The sequence below is a fragment of the Equus caballus genome, chromosome 5 (assembly GCF_041296265.1).
Source record: "Equus caballus isolate H_3958 breed thoroughbred chromosome 5, TB-T2T, whole genome shotgun sequence".
Taxonomy (NCBI): domain Eukaryota; kingdom Metazoa; phylum Chordata; class Mammalia; order Perissodactyla; family Equidae; genus Equus; species Equus caballus.
In genome coordinates this window covers 71275765-71294376 of record NC_091688.1, presented here as the reverse complement: position 1 = coordinate 71294376, position 18612 = coordinate 71275765, and the positions used below count along the sequence as shown (strand labels likewise).

Genomic DNA, 18612 nt, shown 5'->3' with positions numbered 1-18612 from the left:
ATAAGTGACCAAGTTCCAGAATGACGCATTTACCTTATGCATTCTGCAATTTCTTCCCTTTTCAAGAAGTTTCAGAGCCTGTTATATTTATTTAAGGATTCTAAATAGCGCTACCAATTCAAATTTTGAAACAGTCAAAGTAATCCAAGAATCTATGCTGTATTTCTTGCAAGAAGCAAAATGACTGGCCATAGTAGACATTCATTAAATATTTATTGGATGAATGAATTCATGGCTACTATCGTCTTGAAAGATAAAGGAGAAGTTACTTTTTTAAAATTGAGATTACGCTTTAAAATTATCTAGTATTCTTTCTATTGGTTAGCATGGCACAATTTTTTAAAATACGTTTACATATTCTTTCAGCATGATTTTGTTTCTTGCATTTAACTCACGTTACTTTACATCCTCACAGTTAAACATCTATTTAAATGTACTGAATCTTGACAGTAACATTTTAAGACATCAGTTATATCACAGATTGATATAACATCGAATGTCATGAAATAAAATTATTTTTTTAATTGCAAGTAAAAAGAACATGTTTTAATTGCCATAGCTGCTACCACAAGACTACTTAGATCAGCTCTCCAAACTAGGCAGTGAATACAACTATGCATAAAGGTGTAAGAAAAAAAAATCTTAGTTACAGACTTTTTTTTTTTTTTTTTTTTGCTGATGAAGATTTGCCCTGAGCTAACATCTATGCCAATTTTCCTCTATTTTGTATGTGCGTTGCTGCCACACCATGGCTGATGAGTGGTGTAGGTCTACACCTGGGATCCGAACCAGCGAATCCAGGCCATCTAAGTGGAGCATGCAAACTTAACCACTACACCACGGGGTCAGTCCCTATTTAAATTTTTAATCTCATTCATTAATTGGTATTTTGAGAACATTTTATTATTAATAATAGATAACATAAAACACTTAGGAAGCAGTAATCATGTACAAGGCACTATTCTAAGCAAAGGCATTAACTCACTTAGCCCTCACTATAATCCCGTAAGGTAGATAAAATTATTGCTCTATTTCACAAGTAGAGAAACTCAAGCATGAGAGCTGGATGTTGTTTTCTGCTTGTTTTTCAGTGGCTTGACCAACTTCACATTGTTAGAAGCAGGATTTAAACTCTAACATCAGATTCCACTTTCTTAACCACTAAACTATACGTATATAATATAGTAGTTGAGTACTATATGCATACAATTCAGAGATAAATAAATATTCCTTATTAGAGATTCAAGTTCAAAGTGTTTTGTTTGTTTTAGGTTTTTTAAAAAAAACTATTGGGGACACATGATCAAAAGAATATGGAGAGATCAATGATACAGGAAACAGTTAAATTCTTGCTCGTATGGTTAAGAACGTCATTGTCATAATGATTCCTCTGATGCCAGAAGAGCTTATAAGAAAGGTAACCTCATTATTTTATAAGTCATATGCAAACCTACCAACTAGGTAACTACCTGTAGTAGTTCCTGTCCTTATTTTGGACAACATATATATTCCTGGAAAGCTGTTTAAAATAAAAAAGCAAGTGTGAATTCAATCATAATTCTAAAGAAAAAACTGATCCCAGGATGCAATCACACTTGAGTATACTGGTATGTCTTAGAACACAAGAGTGTTCCGGGGCTGGCCCCGCAGCATAGTGGTTAAGTTTGGTGCACTCTGCTTTGGTGGCCAACTTCACAAGATCAGATCCTGAGTGTGGACCTACACCACTCGTCAAGCCATGTCATGGCAGAGACCCACATACAAAATAGAGGAAAACTAGGAGAGATGTTAGCTCAGGACTAATATTCCTCAAGGAAAAGCAGAGGAAGATTGACAATGGATGTTAGCTCAGAGGGAATCTTCCTCACCAAAAAAAGAGAGAAAACAATAGTATTTCTTTGAATATACATATTTAATTTTCTTTAATAGGCAGTGCAAAAAAACCCAATTAAATGCATCTGAATAGTCTTTACATAATAATATGCTAAGCGTAAAAAATCAAGTTTAATTCTCATTTCACTGAGAATCCTCAACAGCTTCAGATGATAATTAATAAGGCTAAAGCTAAAGAGAAGCACTTGCTTAAGCAACGCAGCCAACTTATTTTTAGGGGAGACCAAAACTAATTTGACAAAGTGTTTATAATACGAGTCTCAAAGTCCTCAATTCTATCTTTTATAATATTCTTTCCAAAAATATTTGTCTCTATGATTTAGGACAAGATCAATTTGGACCTGAAGTTAGGAATGAAAACAGAATCAGTGGCAGCTCTGTGTGGATTAAATTATTGTGAAAACAAAATTATAATACACATGAAAACAATACATAAATCTAAGATATTAGTAATAGTAATATGGACGAACAACTCAAGTGGGTTGAAAAAAGTCTTAGCAAATAAATCAAGACTTGGAAGGACAACTAGGCATATGTTATTTGAGATAATGTTGCCAGAACTACATTTTAAAGTTTGCTATAACCCTGCCCTACTAGACCTTTAAATCCTGGCAATGGAATCTAAAAATGTCACCATAGCTAATACACCACAGAGTTGCAAAAGATATAAACAGACGAATGAATAAAAATGGAGAGGCTTGATAAATAGATAGAAATGGAGCAAGTCCACCTCATCGGGACCTAAGAATGGCTGAGCCAGCACTGGCGGGGTGCTTTGGGCCCATGGGCAGTAGGGTGTGTAAGCCACAGCAAACTTGTGCCTCTGGGCCATCTGAAACAGCCACACAGGGCATCTGCCCCACATTCCAACGCCTGAAATGACTGTGCACTTGCCTGAGGACGGCCCAACCCATCTGCACTCCTGAGAGAACCACCAATAGCTGCACACTCCAGAGAGTGGCGGCTGAGGCCTGCAGCAATGGTAAGCCCAAGTCTAGCAACCAGCAACACTGGGTACGCAACTTGCTTTAAAGCAAACCAGCTGTAGCTGTGTGCTATTGGACCTCACGGCCAGCTCTGCCAGGGCTTGCCCCACCCAATAAAGTGACCACAGCAGCTGCACATGGCTGAACATTACAACCAGCTGGCCCAGGGGCCAGCCTAACATACCCATGCGACCATAGCAAAAGCAAGCCCACCACAACAGAAGGGCACACATAGTGCAGACAGGGGACACTCCTGGAACATTTGGAACAGGTGACAAGAGGAAGTCACACAGCTGGCCCCCAAAAAAGGGATCTCTTATGTAAGGCTATATGTCCAAAATCAGGATATGTAGCTTCTCTATCTAATACATAGATATAAACACAGAGAAGTTGGCAAAATGAGGAGAAAAAGGAGTATGTTCCAGATAAGGGCAGAGGACAAATCCTCAGAAAAAAAACGAAATGAAACAGAGATAAACAATCTACCTGATAAAATGTACAAAATAATAGTCATAAGGATGATTACGTTCTTAGGAGAATAGATGAACACAGTGAGAAATTCAACAAAGAACTGGAAAATATAAAAAAGAGCCACTCAGAACTGAAAAATACAAAAACGGAAACGAAAATTTCACTATAGGGAATCAACGGCAGAGCAGACGACACAGAAGAACGAATCAGTGATCTGGATGAAAGAGTAGAGGAAATCATCCAAGCTGAACAGGAAACAGAAAAAAGAATTAAAAAGAACAAGGACAGTCTAAGGGACAGTCTAAGTCTTGGACAACATCAAGCATACTAACATCCACATTATAGGTGTCCCAGAAGAAGAGAGAGAGAAATGGGCAGAGAACTTATTTAAAGAAATAATGGCTGAAAACTTCCCTACTCTAAGGAAGGAAACAGACATCCGTGTATAGAAAGCACAGAGAGCACAAAACAAGATGGACCCAAAGAGCCCCACACCAAGACACATTATAATTAAAATGCCAAGAATTAAAGATAAAGAAAGAATCTTAAAAGCTGCAACAGAAAGGCAATACATACAAAACATACAATACATACATAAACATACAAAAGAAACCCCACTGGGCTATCAGCTGACTTCTCAGCAGAAACCTTACAGGCTAGAAGGGAGTGGCATGATAAATTCACAAAGTGCTGACAGGAAAACAAGCTAGTCAAAAAGACTCTACCTGGCAAAGCAATCATTAAGAATGGAAGGAGAGATAAAGAGTCTCCAGAAAAGCAAAAACTACAGGAGTTTATCACCAAGAAAACCGGCCTTACAAGAAAACTTAAGGGACTTATTTAAGTTGAAAAGAAAAGACCACAAATAGGACTAAGAAAATTATCAAAGAAAAATAATCACTGGTAAATGCACATATACATTAAAGGCAGTGGATTAACCACCTGTAAAGGTCCTATATGAAGGTCAAACAACAAAAGTACTAAAAATATCTATCTCCATGATAAGAGGTTAATGGATACGCACACACAAAAATAGGTAAAATACGACATCAAAACCATAAAATGAGGAGGGAGGGAGGAAGTAAAAGTGCAGGGTGTTTAGTAAGACATCAAACTTAAGACATCATTAACTTAATGTAGATTATTTTCATAGGTTATTATATATGAACCTCATGGTAATCACAAACCAGAACCTATAATAAATACACAAAAAATAAAGAGGAAGGAACAGAAACTTTATACTAAAGAAAGCCATCAAATCACAAGAGAAGAGAGCAAGAGAAGAACTACTAAAACACCCAGAAAAAAAGTAACAAAATGACAATGAGTACATATTTACCAATAGCTACTTTAAATATCAGTGAACTAAAAGCTCCAATCAAAAGACATAGGGTGGTCAATTGGATAAAAAAACAAGACCCATATACACGCTGCAAACAAGAGACACACTTCAGACCTAAAGACACTCAAACTGAAAGTGAAGGGATGGAAAAAGATACTCCATGCAAACGGAAATGAAAAGCAAGCTTGGGGAGCAATACTTACATCAAACAAAACAGACTTTAAAACAAAAACTGTAACAAGAGACAAAGAGGGCATTACATATGATAAAGAGAACAATCCAACAAGAGGACATAATGCTTGTAAATAACTATGCACCCAACATAGGAGCACCTAAATATATAAAGCAACTATTAATAGACATACAAGGAAAAATTTATAATAACAATAAGACTTTAACACTCCATTTATATCAATGGATATATCATCCAAACAGAAGATCAATAAGGAAACAGTGGCCTTAAATGACACAATAGACCAAATGGACTTAGTAGATATATACAAAACATCCCATCCAAAAACTGCAGAATACACATTCTTTTAGAATGCACATGGAACATTCTCCAGGATAGATTACATATTAGGCCAGAAAACAAGTCTTAATAAATTTACCAAGATCGAAATAAAACCAAGCATCTTTTCTGACCATGACAGTATGAAACAAGAAATCAACTACAAGAAGAAACTGGGAAAGCCACAAGTATGTTGAGATTAAACAAAATGCTACTGACAACTATTCAGTCAACAGAGAAATCAAAAAATACCTGGAGACAAATGAAAACTAACAGACAAATACCAAAACTCACGAGATACAGCAAAAGTGGTACTAAGGAAATTTTACAGTAATAGAGCCCTACTTCAAAAACAAGAAAAATCTCAAATAAACAATCTAATGATACACCTAAAGGAACTAGACAAAGAAGAACAAACAAAGCAGCCCAAAATGAGTAGAAGGAAAGAAATAATAAAAATCAGAGTGGAAATAAATGAGACTAAAAAAAAAAAAAGCCACAAAAAAAGTCAATGAAACTAAGAGCTGGTTCTTTGAAAAGACAAACAACATTGACAAACCTTTGGCTAGACTCACCAAGAAAATAAAGAGAAGACTGAAATAAAATCAGAAATGAAAGAGGAGAAATTACAATGGACATCACTGAAATACAAAGGATTATAAGAGAATACTATGAAAAGCTATACACCAACAAATCGCATAATCTGGAAAAAATGGACAAATTCTTAGAATCATACAACTTTCCAAAACTGAATCAAATAAAAACAGAGAACCTGAATAGACTAATCACTGGTAGGGAGATCAAAATAGTAATCAAAAACCTGCCAAAAGACAAAAGCCCAGGAGCATAAGACTTCCCTGGTGAATTCTACCAAAGCTTCAAAGAAGTCTTAATACCTATCCTTCTCAATCTCTTCCAAAAAGTTGAAGAGGAGGAGATGCTTCCTAATTCATTCTATGAGGCCAACATTACCCTGATACCAAACCAGACAAGGACAAGACAGAAAAAGAAAATTACAGGTCAATATTACTGATGAACACAGATGCAAAAATTCTCAACAAAATGCTAGCAAATCAAATACAATAATGCCTTAAAATGGTCATATACCATGATTAAGTGTGATTTATTCCAGAGATGTGAGGATGGTTCAAGATCCACAAATCAATCAACATGATACTCCACATTAACAAAATGAACAATAAAAATCACATGATCATCTCAATAGAAGCAGAGAAAGCATTTAACAAGATACAGCATCCATTTATGATAAAAACTGAATAAAATGGGTATAGAAGGAAAGTACGTCAACATAATAAAGCCCATATATGGCAAACCCACAGCCAACACCATACTCAATGGTGAAAAACTGAAAGCTATCCCTTTAAGGACAGGAACCAGACAAGGATGCCCACTTTTACCACTCTTATTAAACATAGTATCACAAGTCCTAGCCAGAGCAATCAGGCATAGAAAGAAATAAAAGGGATCTACATGGGAAACGAAGAAGTAGAAGTGTCATTATTCACAGATGAAATGAGTTTACATATAGAAAACCCTAAAGAATCCACCAAAAAACTAACAGAAATAATAAACATACAGTAAAGTTGCAGGGTACAAAATCAACATACAAAAATAAATTGCATTTCCATACACTAACGATGAAATCACAGAAAGAGAAATTAAGAATAGAATCCAATTTACACTTACAACAAACAGAATAAAATACCTACAGAAAAATTTAACAAGAGGTGAAAAGATCTGTACCCTGAAAACTATAAAACACTTTTGAAAGAAACTGAAGAAGACACAAACAAATGGAAAGAGATTCCATGCCCATGGATTAGAAGAATTAACGTAGTTAAAATGTCCATCCTTCCTAAAGCAATCTACAGATTCAATGCAGTCCGTATCAAAATCCCAACATTTTTCACAAAAATAGAACAAAGAATCCTAAAATTCATATGGAACAACAAAAGACCCCAAATAGCCAAAGCAATCCTGAGAAAGAAGAACAAAGCTGGAGGTATCACACTCCCTGATTTCAAAATACAATACAAAGTTACAGTAATCAAAACACCATGGTATTGGCACAAAAACCAGACACACAGATCAAAGGAAGAGAACTGAAAGCCCAGAAATAAACCCATGTATCTATGGACAGCTAATTTTTGAGGAGCCAAGAACATACAACAGAGAAAGGAAAGTCTTTTCCATAAACGATGTTGGGAAAACCAGACAGCCACCTGCCGAAGAATGAAAATAGACCATTATCTTACACCATACACAAAAATTAACTCAAAATGGATTAAAGACTTGAATGTAAGACCTTAAACTATAAAACTTCTACAAGAAAACATAGGTATATGCTCTTTGACATCGGTCTTAGTAGTATCTTTTTGAATACCATTTCTCATCAGGAAAGGGAAACAAAAGAAAAAATAAACAAATGGGATTACATCAAACTAAAAAGCTTCTGCACAGCAAAGAAAACCATCAACAAAACAAAAAGACAACCTAACAATTGGGAGAAAATTATTTGATAAGGGGTTAATATCCAAAATATATAAAGAACTCATGTAACTCAACAACAAAAACAAAAAACCAACTAAAAATGGGCAAAAGATCTGAACATTTTTCCAAAAATGTACAGATGGCCAACAGGCACATGAAAACAAGTTCAACATCACTAATTATTAGGGAAGTGTAAATCAAAAGTACAATGAGATATCACCTCATGTCCGTCAGAATGGCTATAATTAATAAGACAAGAAATAAGAAGTGTTGGGAGGGCCCAGTGGTGCAGCAGTTAAGTTCACATGTTCTGCTTCGGCAGCCTGAGGTTCGCTGGTTTGGATCCCGGGTGCAGACCTATGCACTGCTTGTCAAGCCTTGCTGTGGCAGGCGTCCCACATATAAAGTAGAGGAAGGTGGGCATGGATGTTAGTGCAGGGCCAGTCTTCCTCGGCAAAAAGAGGAAAAACTGGCAGCTGATGTCAGCTCAGGGCTAATCTTCCTCAAAAAAACCCAAAATAAAATTAAAAAATTAAAAATAAATAAGCATTGGAGAGGCTGTGAAGAAAAGGGAACCCTCATACACTAGTGGTGGGAGTGCAAACTGGTACAGCCATTAGGGAAAACAGTATGGAGATTCCTCAAAAAATTAGAAACAGAAATACCAGATGATCCAGCTATTCCACTTCTGGCTATTTATCCAAAGAATATGAAAACACTAAATCAAAATAATAATTTCTACCCCTATGTTCATTGAAGTATTATTCATAACAGTCAAGACTTGGAAACAACCTAAGTGCCCATCAATGGATGAATGGATAAAGAAGATGTGGTGTATATACACTACTCAGTCATAAAAAAAGATGAAATCTTGCCAGTTGCAAGAACATGGATAGACTTTGAGGGTATTATGCTAAGCAAGAGAAAGTCAAATACTATATGATTTCACTCATACGTGGAAGATAAAAACAACAACAAACACACATAGATATGATACCGGGTCAACACAAGGTTGACATAAGAGAAGCTATATTGTAGAAAGGAAACCATATTGTAACTTTAAATGACCTCTGACTGACTAACTCAGATATGCTCTGTAGATTTCATGTCCCCCCTCAGCTGCTTTAAGATGGTAACTTTGTTCTTTTGAGTTCCTTAGGAATGTGATGACCCCTGGGCAGAGAGCCTATGCTGATAGCCATCATCAATGACGAGTGAAAGATCAGGGTATAGGGCATTGCTCCATTCTCTGATGCATATCCAGTAACACAAAGGACTATCAGGAACTGGGACCAGATGTCTCCTCCCACCGAGAGACCAGCCGCCTCCCCTACCTGCAGAATAGCCCCATATATAACTGGCCTGTAGTCTTTGTTCTTTGAGATGGTTCTTTTGGACATGACTTGGCCATCTTCCCTCCTGCCAGCAAGCGTAATAAAGTCCCTTCTCTCCTATCACCTTGCCTCTTGACTACTGGCATGTCATGAGGCCAGCAGACGACCCCCCTTGGGCGGTAAGAGATATACAGATTAGATTGGTGGTTACCAGAGGGGAACGGTGGAAGGAGGGAAAAAGGGTGACTGAGTATATGTGTACAGTGATGGATGGTAACTAGTCTTTGGATGGTGAACATGATGTAATCTATGCAGAAATCCAAATATAATGAAGTACACCTAAACTTCATATAATGTCATGAACCAATGTTACCTCAATTAAAAAAAAATGGAGAGAGTGTCATGGCAGAGTGAGCTTGCCTGGGACTCTTGCCCCTCTAACATACAACAAAAAGGAGAAACCATATTCCAACAGAAAATATCCTAATGGCACAGGAATCCTTGGAGACCCACAGCAGCCAAATGACAGAGGGCAGAGAGGCTGAAGCCCCCCTTGGAGGAGCTGGAACGGGGTAAGAGAGAACTTGGATTCCTCCCCTAAAGCCTGGGATCACTGCCATGGGAGGCTCCATAAGGGAAGGAGCAGGTGAGGGGCCGCTCATCTGCAGGATCACCCAGGACTCCCTAGCACCCTTGCAGCCCAGACAGAAGCCCTGTAACAGGGTGAAAGCTTTCGCATGGGGTGACCTCATCAAGCCAAGACCCCAGGAGACCAGATAGCGAGAGCTGGTCTGGAATCCTGGGTCTGCGCACAAGAGAAAGTGCCCCACCCCCCCAGCCAGCGCTGTGCCATGACATCTCAGCTGAAGGTGGAGGGCTCAGAATACGCAGCTCTCAACTCCCATCTAGTGGCAACAGGCTGTAACTGAAAGCAAATAAAAGCACTATGAGGAAAAATCGTTCTTCTAGCATCAAACAATTCATAAAAGCTCCAGACGAGAAGGAAAACAATAATAACACAGAATTATGTCCTGAGGACTTGGAAATAGGTAAACTAAATGACAATGAATTCAGAATAGCTATGGTCAAAAAAACTGAATGAGGTAAAGGAGAATATAGAGAAACAAGTCGAGTTCTGGAGTTACTTCACAAAAGAGATTGGAACGATAAAGAAGAAATAATGAGAAAAACTAGAGATGAAAAATACAACGGAAGAAATAAAACATAATACAGATTCCCTGAATGCCCACGTGGATGCCACAGAGGAGCAAATCAGCATAATCGAAGAGAGGTTGAATGGCTCCATACAGAGGAAGAGAGAGAACAAAGAATAAAAAGCAATGAAGAAGATCTCCGAGAAATAGCCGACTCAATGAGTATAATGATAACTAATTATAGTTATCCCCAAGGGCAAAGAAAAGGAGAATGGAGCAGAAAGCGTGCTCAAAGAAATAATAGCAGAGAGTTTCCCAAATCTAGGGAATGAGAGAGAAATGTGTGTGGAAGAAGCTTCCAGATCTCCTAGATATGTCAATGTAAAACGCCCTACTGCAAGGCATATAGTAGTAAAACTGGCAAAACTGAATGACAAAGAAAGAATACTCAGGGCAGCAAGGCAGGAGAGAATAACCTACAAAGGAACCCCTATCAGACCTTCAGCAGACTTCTCTGCAGAAACCTTAGTAGCTAGGAGAGATTGGAATGACATATTCAAAACTTTGAAGGATAAAAATCTTCAGCCAAGAATACTCTATCCAGCAAAAATATCATTCAGATATGAGGGAGAAGTTAAATCTTTCCCAAACAAACAAAAGCTAAGGGACTTTGTAGCCAGGAGACACCCCCTACAAGAAATCCTCAAGAAGGCCCTCAGACCTGGAAAAAGAAAAACAGGGAGAAAGGGGTCACAAAACACAGAGTAAGGAGACAAATAGATAGAATCAGAAAAGGATAGCAAATATTCAACTATAGCATTAGGCTAAAGGGAAGGAAAACACCAAAAACAAAGACAATCTTGTCACTTTAACCACAAACTCACATCACAAGTTGGAATAAGAGATGACAATAATAACCTACGAGAGGAGGAGGAAAGGGACTGAATCAGTTTAGGCTAAGGAAATAAGAGGCCACTAGAAAATGGACTATGTTATGCATGAGATTCTGAATACAAACTTCAGGGTAGCCACTAAACTACAAAACAGAAGAGAGGCACAAAAAATAAATAAGGAAAAAGCAAAGAAACCCAGCATAAGAAACTGCAGCAGTCAACGGGTAGGCCAAAACACACAGGATGAGAAACAAAGGAAACACAGGAAAACCAGAAAACAAGTGACAAAATGACAGCATTAAGCCCTCATGCATCAAGAATCACCCTCAATGTAAACGGATTGAACTCTCCAATAAAAAGACACAGAGTGGCAAGATGGATTAAAGAACAAGATCCAACAATCTGTTGCCTCAAGGAAACACATCTGAGCTCCAATGATAAATACAGGCTCAGAGTGAAGGGGTGGAAGACGATACTCCAAGCTAATGGCAAACAAAAGAAAGCAGGTGTTGCAATACTTACATCAGACAAAGTAGATTTCAAGATAAGGCAGGTAAAGAGAGACATAGAGGGGCAGTATATAATGATCAAAGGGACACTACATCAAGAAGAAATAACCCTTATAAATATCTATGCACCCAACACAGGACCACCAAAGTTCATAAAGCAACTATTAACAAACCTAAAAGAAGACATCAAAAGTAACACAATAGTAGGGGACCTCAACACCCCACTCACATCACTGGACAGATCACCCAGACAGAAAATCAACAAGGAAACAGTGGAATTAAACGAAAAGCTAAAACAGTTGGACTTAATATACATATATAGAACACTCCATCCAAAAACAGCAGAATACACATTCTTCTCAAGTGCCCACGGGACATTCTCAAGGATAGACCATGTGTTGGGAAACAAGGCAAGCCTCTATAAATTCAAAAAAATTGATATAGTAACAAGCATCTTCTCTGATCATAATGCTATAAAGCTAGAAAGTAATTACAAGAAAAAAGCTCTGAAAGGGACAAAGATGTGGAGACTAACCAATATGCTATTGAACAAGCAATGGATCATTGAAGAAATTGAAGAAATAAAAAAAATCTGGAGACAAATGACAATGATAACATGCCATACCAACTCATATGGAATACAGAAAAAGCTGTATTAAGAGGGAAATTTATCGCACTCCAGGCAACCTTAAGAAACAAGAAAAATCCCAAATAAGCAATCTCAAATTATACCTAACTGAATTACAGAAAGAAGAACAAAGCCCAAAGTCAGCACTAGGAGAGAAATAATAAAAATCAGAGCAGAAACAAATGCTTTTGAAACAAAAAAGGCAGTAGAAAGGATCAATGAAACAAAAAGCTGGTTCGTTGAGAAGATAAATAAAAGTGACAAACCCCTAGCCAGACTTACAAAGAAAAAAAGAGAGAAAGCTCAAATAAACAAAATCAGAAATGAAAGAGGAGACATAACAGACTCCGCAGAAATACGTTGGATTATAAAGAGAGTACTATGAAAAACTATATGCCACCAAAATGGATAACCTAGAGGAAAAGGATAAATTCTTAGACTCTTACAATCTCCCAAAGCTAAGTCAAGAAGAAGCAGACAATCTGAATAGACCAATCACAAGGAAAGAGATTGAAACAGCAATCAAAACCATCCCAAAGAATAAAACTCCAGGACCAGACAGCTTTCCTGGGGAATTCTACCAAACTTTCAAAGAGGATTTAACACCTATACTTTTCAAGCTGTTCAAAAAAATTAGGGAGGATGGGACACCTCCTAACCCATTCAACAAGGCCAACATCACGCTGATACCAAACCCTGACAAGGACAGCACAAAAAAAGAAAACTAAAGGCCAACATTGCTGATGAACATAGATGCAAAAATTCCCAACAAAATTTTGGCAACTCGAATTGGGCAATACAGCAAAAGGATCATACATCATGATCAAGAGGGATTCATACCAGGGACACAAGGATGGTTCAACATCCACAAATCAATCAACGTGATACACCACATCAGCAAACTGAGGAATAAAAACCACATGATCATCTCAATAGATGCAGAAAAAGCATTTGACAAGATCCAACAGCCATTTATGATAAAAACTCTGAACAAAATGGGGCTAGAAGGAAATTACCTCAACATAAGAAAGGCCATACGTGACAAACTCACAGCCAACATCATACTCAATGAGCAAAAAATTAGCACCATCCTTCCGAAAACAGGAATGAGACAAGGATGCCCTCTATCACCACTCTTATTCAACATAGTACTGGAGGTTTTGGCCAGAGCAATTAGGCAAGAGAAAGGAATAAAAGGAATCCAAATAGGGAGGGAAGAAGTTAAACTCTCGCTGTTTGCAGACGACATGATCTTATATATAGAAAACCCCGAAGAATCCATTGGAAAACTTCTAAAAATAATCAACAACTACAGCAAAGCTGCAGGGTACAAAATCAACTTACATAACTCAGTAGCATTTCTATACTCTAATAACGAACTAACAGAAAAAGAACTCAAGAACACAATACCATTCACAATCACAACAAAAAGAATAAAATACCTCGGGGTGAATTTAACTAAGGAAGTGAAAGACCTATACAACGAAAACTACAAGGCTTTCCTGAAAGAAATGGATGACAACATAAAGAGATGGAAAGACATTCCATGTACATGGATTGGAAGAATAAACATAGTTAAAATGTCCATACTACCTAAAGCAATCTACAGATTCAATGCAATCTCAATGAGAATCCCAATGACATTCTTTACAGAAATACAACAAAGAATCCTAAAATTCATGTGGGGCAACAAACGACCCCGAATTGCTAAAGCAATTCTGAGAAAAAAGAACAAAGCTGGAGCCACCACAATCTACAAAGCTACAGTAATCAAAACAGCATGGTATTGGTACAAAAACAGGTGAACAGATCAATGGAACAGAATTGAAAGCCCAGAAATAAAATCACACATCTATGGACAGCTAATCTTCAACAAAGGAGCTGAGGGCATACAATGGAGAAAAGAAAGTCTTTTCAACAAATGGTGCTGGGAAAACTCGAAAGCCACATATAAAAGAATGAAAATTGACCATTCTTTTTCACCATTCACAAAAATAAACTCAAAATGGATCAAAGACCTAAAGGTAAGACCTGAAACCATAAGGCTTCTAGAAGAAAATATAGGCAGTACACTCTTTGACATCAGTATTAAAAGGATCTTGTCGGACGCCATGTCTTCTCAGAGAAGGGAAACAATAGAAAGAATAAACAAATGGGACTTCACCAGACTAAAGAGCGTCTTCAAGGCAAGGGAAAACAGGATTGAGACAAAAAAAACAACCCACTAATTGGGAAAAAATATTTGCAAGTCATACATCCGACAAAGGGTTAATTTCCATAATATATAAAGAACTCACATAACTCAACAACAAAAACTCAAACAACCAGATCAAAAAATTGGCAGGAAACATGAACAGACATTTCTCCAAAGAAGATATACGGATGGCCAACAGGCACATGAAAAGATGTTCATCATCACTGATCATCAGGGAAATGGAAATCAAAACTACACTAAGATATCACCTTACACCCATTAGAATGGCAAAAATATCCAAAACAAATGTAACAAATGTTGGAGAGGCTGTGGAGAAAAAGGATCCCTCATACACTCCTGGTGGGAATGCAAACTGGTACAGCCACTATGGAGATTTCTCAAAAAAGTAAAAATAGAAATACCATATGACCCAGCTACCCCCCTACTGGGTATCTATCCAAAGAGCTTGAAGTCAGCAATTCCAAAAGTCCCATGCACCCCTATGTTCATTGCAGCATTATTTACAATAGCCGAGACATGGAAGCAACCTTGGTGCCCATCAACTGATGACTGGATAAAGAAGATATGGTATATATATACAATGGAATACTACTCAGCCATAAAAAAGAATAAAATTGTCCCATTCACAACAACATGGATGGACCTTGAGGGAACTGTTAAGTGAAATAAGCCAGATAGAGAAGGACAACCTCTGTATGACTCTGCTCATATAAGGAATTTTAAACATGTAGACAAAGAGAACAGATTAGTGGCTACCAGAGGAAAGCGGGGGTCGGGGGTGGGCACAAAGGGTGAAGGGGTGTACTTACAACATGACTGACAAACAGTAATGTACAACTGAAATTTCACAAGATTATAAACTATTATAAACTCAATAAAAATTAACAAAAAAATGGAGACACTGAATAGGAATAAATAAAGTTTAAGCACAATGATGTCCAGGTTTTTATAAATTACAGTGACTCAAGAAATATCATACAGTGCATATAATACTTACTATAAACGTATATACTAGATATTTAGTAATATATTCATCTTGTACATTATCTAATACTTACCAATTGCTCAATGAATAAATTTTTAAAAATTGAAAAATATGTGTATGTTAATAAGTTGCTATATTTTTCAATAAAAGTATTAATTTGGCTACCTTTGGTCCTGAAACTGGGTGGATGGTATTTTTGGCAGATATAGGATGAGGAAAGGTATTCTGGAATGCAAATGCAGAGGAGACAGGATAACCCATCCCACAAGATGGGTAAGTCAGTCTACCATCAACCTAAAACCAAAAACATGAAAAAGGTTAAGGATGAGAAATTAGTTCTAAATAGTATATGCTGATCCAGGAGCCGTTAGCATCTGTTATAACTAATAGTTAAGAGCACTATTTCTGAGACCAATTTTATTTATCCTAACACCACAAAACCCTGCTTTATTATACAGCATGAGGCTGGGGTACCTTTGGCCCACAGGGCTTTTCAATGTGGCTGTGTAAGCTCAGACAAAACAAACCACTGGACCTGCCTTTGAGATGAGTTAAAACAAAGACCCCCGGACCATGTTGGTTCCCTCGAGGCTTCCCATTCCTAAAAAGGGGGGGATAGGGAAGGGAGTCATAGATCAATAGGCCAATCAGGGATTTTAGAAATAAAAATAATTTTCTGCCAGACTGAGTTAAGATCAAGATCTGTGTTCTTAAATGGACCACTTGAGACAATAATTTGCTTTGCTACTAATTCTCAACATAGTGATACCACCATTAACCAACGTCGCAAAACCAGTTTATTTTTATAACAGGACAATTGAAACACAAATCTTAAAAAAGCAACTGTGTACATCAATGGCTGCTTGATAAAAATATCTTTCACCCAGCTATTTACCATCAGTCATTAAGGTTAAGCCTGTCAAGTTCTTTCAAGTTTGAAATTTAGTACGGGCACTTCTTTCTGTACCTATTCCCAATCTAGCAGAAATCTTTTCCCTTCTTTAAACATCATGTACTGATTTACTAGAGTAAATAAAAAATTCAATTAGGCACCTGCCATTTTAAATCCTCTGCCAATGCCTTCCAGCCAAAGACTACCAGAAACATATCTATAGGTGTATACATTGGGTTTACTGCTCCTTACAACAAGGGAGACTGCACACCATGAGGAACCTAATAAGACGGGTGTCTCAGGAAGAGGGTGTTAAAATGGACTTATTCAGTGGACTTAGGCACATGTTAGGTGCTTTGAGGGACAGTTTAAGAAAGTGGGGCTTTGCTGTGGATCAGATGCTATCAGGAAATGGGGATAATGGTACAACTGGGTATCTGAATAAATCTTATCTAATGAGGCAGGAGGAATGTATTAAGGCCAAAGCAGTAACTGCTAATGTAGCACCAGTCACTCACATTAGCCAGGACAGGAGGATGCTTGCCCATTTTTGTCCTCCGGCAATGTTCATATTTTTTTGTTGCATTCAGACATGATTACAGAGTGGTCTTGTTTTTGTCTTGATTCATCACAGTCATAGAGTGGCCTTGACTGATGCTGATATTCTGTGAAATTGTTTATGTTCAACAGGAGAGCCCCCAAGGCCTAACTGTGAGTGCTAGGCCAGCTCCCAGTGACACCTAGGCCTAAGTGATAGTACCAAGCCAGCTCCCAGATGTAAGGAGCTGCTTTTCTTTCTCTCCCCTCTTATTTCTTGCAAGGAAAAAGCAAGAGATCTTGTCCTGAGAGCTGGAAAGCTTATATCTCATAACTACTTTCTTCTAGAATCTAGAGCTGACAAGCCTGCTAAGGGCTTTTCTTTCTGTTTTTTCCCTTTTTCTAACAGAATTCAGTTTAGGCCCCTTCCATCCTAGCTCCAAACTTGAGCCAAACCCCTTTCTTCCTTCTTGACGCCTCCTAAACACTTTGTGAGTGTTAAAGTTTTTCAGCACATTCAGCACTACTTTAGTTAATACTGAATGATTTCTATATCCATTAAAATCTTATAAAGAAGTGAGCCCTTAAATACAGCCTCTTTGTTAAGAGCAAGTATACCTATATATCCCACTTTCAAGTGCAACTTAAACTCTACTTCAGTGCTAATAACTGTAGGACTCCAGTTGTATTAGTACCAACACCTTAAGCCATGGAGACTTCCTAACAATCTGGGAATATTTTTGTTTTAGGAAATTTACTAAGATAACTCACAACTTAATTTAAATCTTACCACATTAGAGTTAGGAGAAATTCCACTTCTGATTGTGTTGCTACTAGAATGTACGGGTGGAGTGGCAGAAGGTCCCAATACATCTTGCTTTCTCACTAGCTGATTTTCATTTAGTTCTTTATTTAACCACGTGATTACTTAAATAAAAGAACAAGAAACAAGGTAAAGAATTTTATTTGACTATTTTTATTTTCCTAATAATTGTAAACATTTAAAAATTATATTGAGATTTTTTAAATTTTAAAGGTTTTAAAAGTATCTTATATCACAAGGGAACAATATAGGTTTACCTAAATTTTTATAACTTAAGCTTATTATTGTAGCAACTGCCTCATAGGACTCCTTATTCTATCAGTTTCAGAAGCATATATTTCGGCTAGTCAAAGAACTCTTTGAAAGCTTTCATTTCTAGAATGATAGATACCTTACAGTTTATTTAAAGTTCACACTCTTACGTCTGATGACCAATACTAGAAACTGAGAAAATGTTAAAAGCTTAATCTTATATTTCAGTTTCAAATAATTCATATTATTGCTCCTAGGTAAACACAGCAATTAGAAAAAGAAGTGATGAATTTAAACAGTAAATTATAGTCAATATTTACAGCACTTTTAATTTTGGCTTATTGATATGTGATATGGTTTTCTTTATAATGCTGCTATTTTACAGGGCAGATGATATAATTCACTATAGCAAAGACATTAAGTCAGAATAATTAAACCAGAAATTATTTGTATATAGCACTATCTTGATTTACCTAGACTTTTATGAATTCAAATAAAATTTTCAGGTTAAGAACAAAACTACAAACTTCATTTACATAAAAAGGTAAAATACTTACACTTTTCATTATTTTTTAGAAGGTGTTTGCTTTCTTCAAGTTTTTGAACCGTGGCTTCTAACTGTTCTTGTAATTTGCATATCTGAAATATGACAATCCTCATAATAAGTATAATAAAG

General features: G+C 37.0%; 1 protein-coding gene across 1 annotated transcript in view; it reads right to left on the bottom strand.

Annotated features, from left to right (window-relative positions):
- The window catches only part of SASS6 (SAS-6 centriolar assembly protein), a 44062-nt gene that overhangs the window by 4461 nt on the left and 20989 nt on the right, over window positions 1–18612 (bottom strand). The window contains exons 12-14 of the mRNA XM_001488828.5: window positions 18494–18575; window positions 17652–17788; window positions 15598–15726 (exon numbers count right to left, since the gene is read on the bottom strand). Coding sequence (XP_001488878.2) covers window positions 15598–15726; window positions 17652–17788; window positions 18494–18575 — 348 coding nt within the window. The remainder of the gene's footprint in view (window positions 1–15597; window positions 15727–17651; window positions 17789–18493; window positions 18576–18612) is intronic.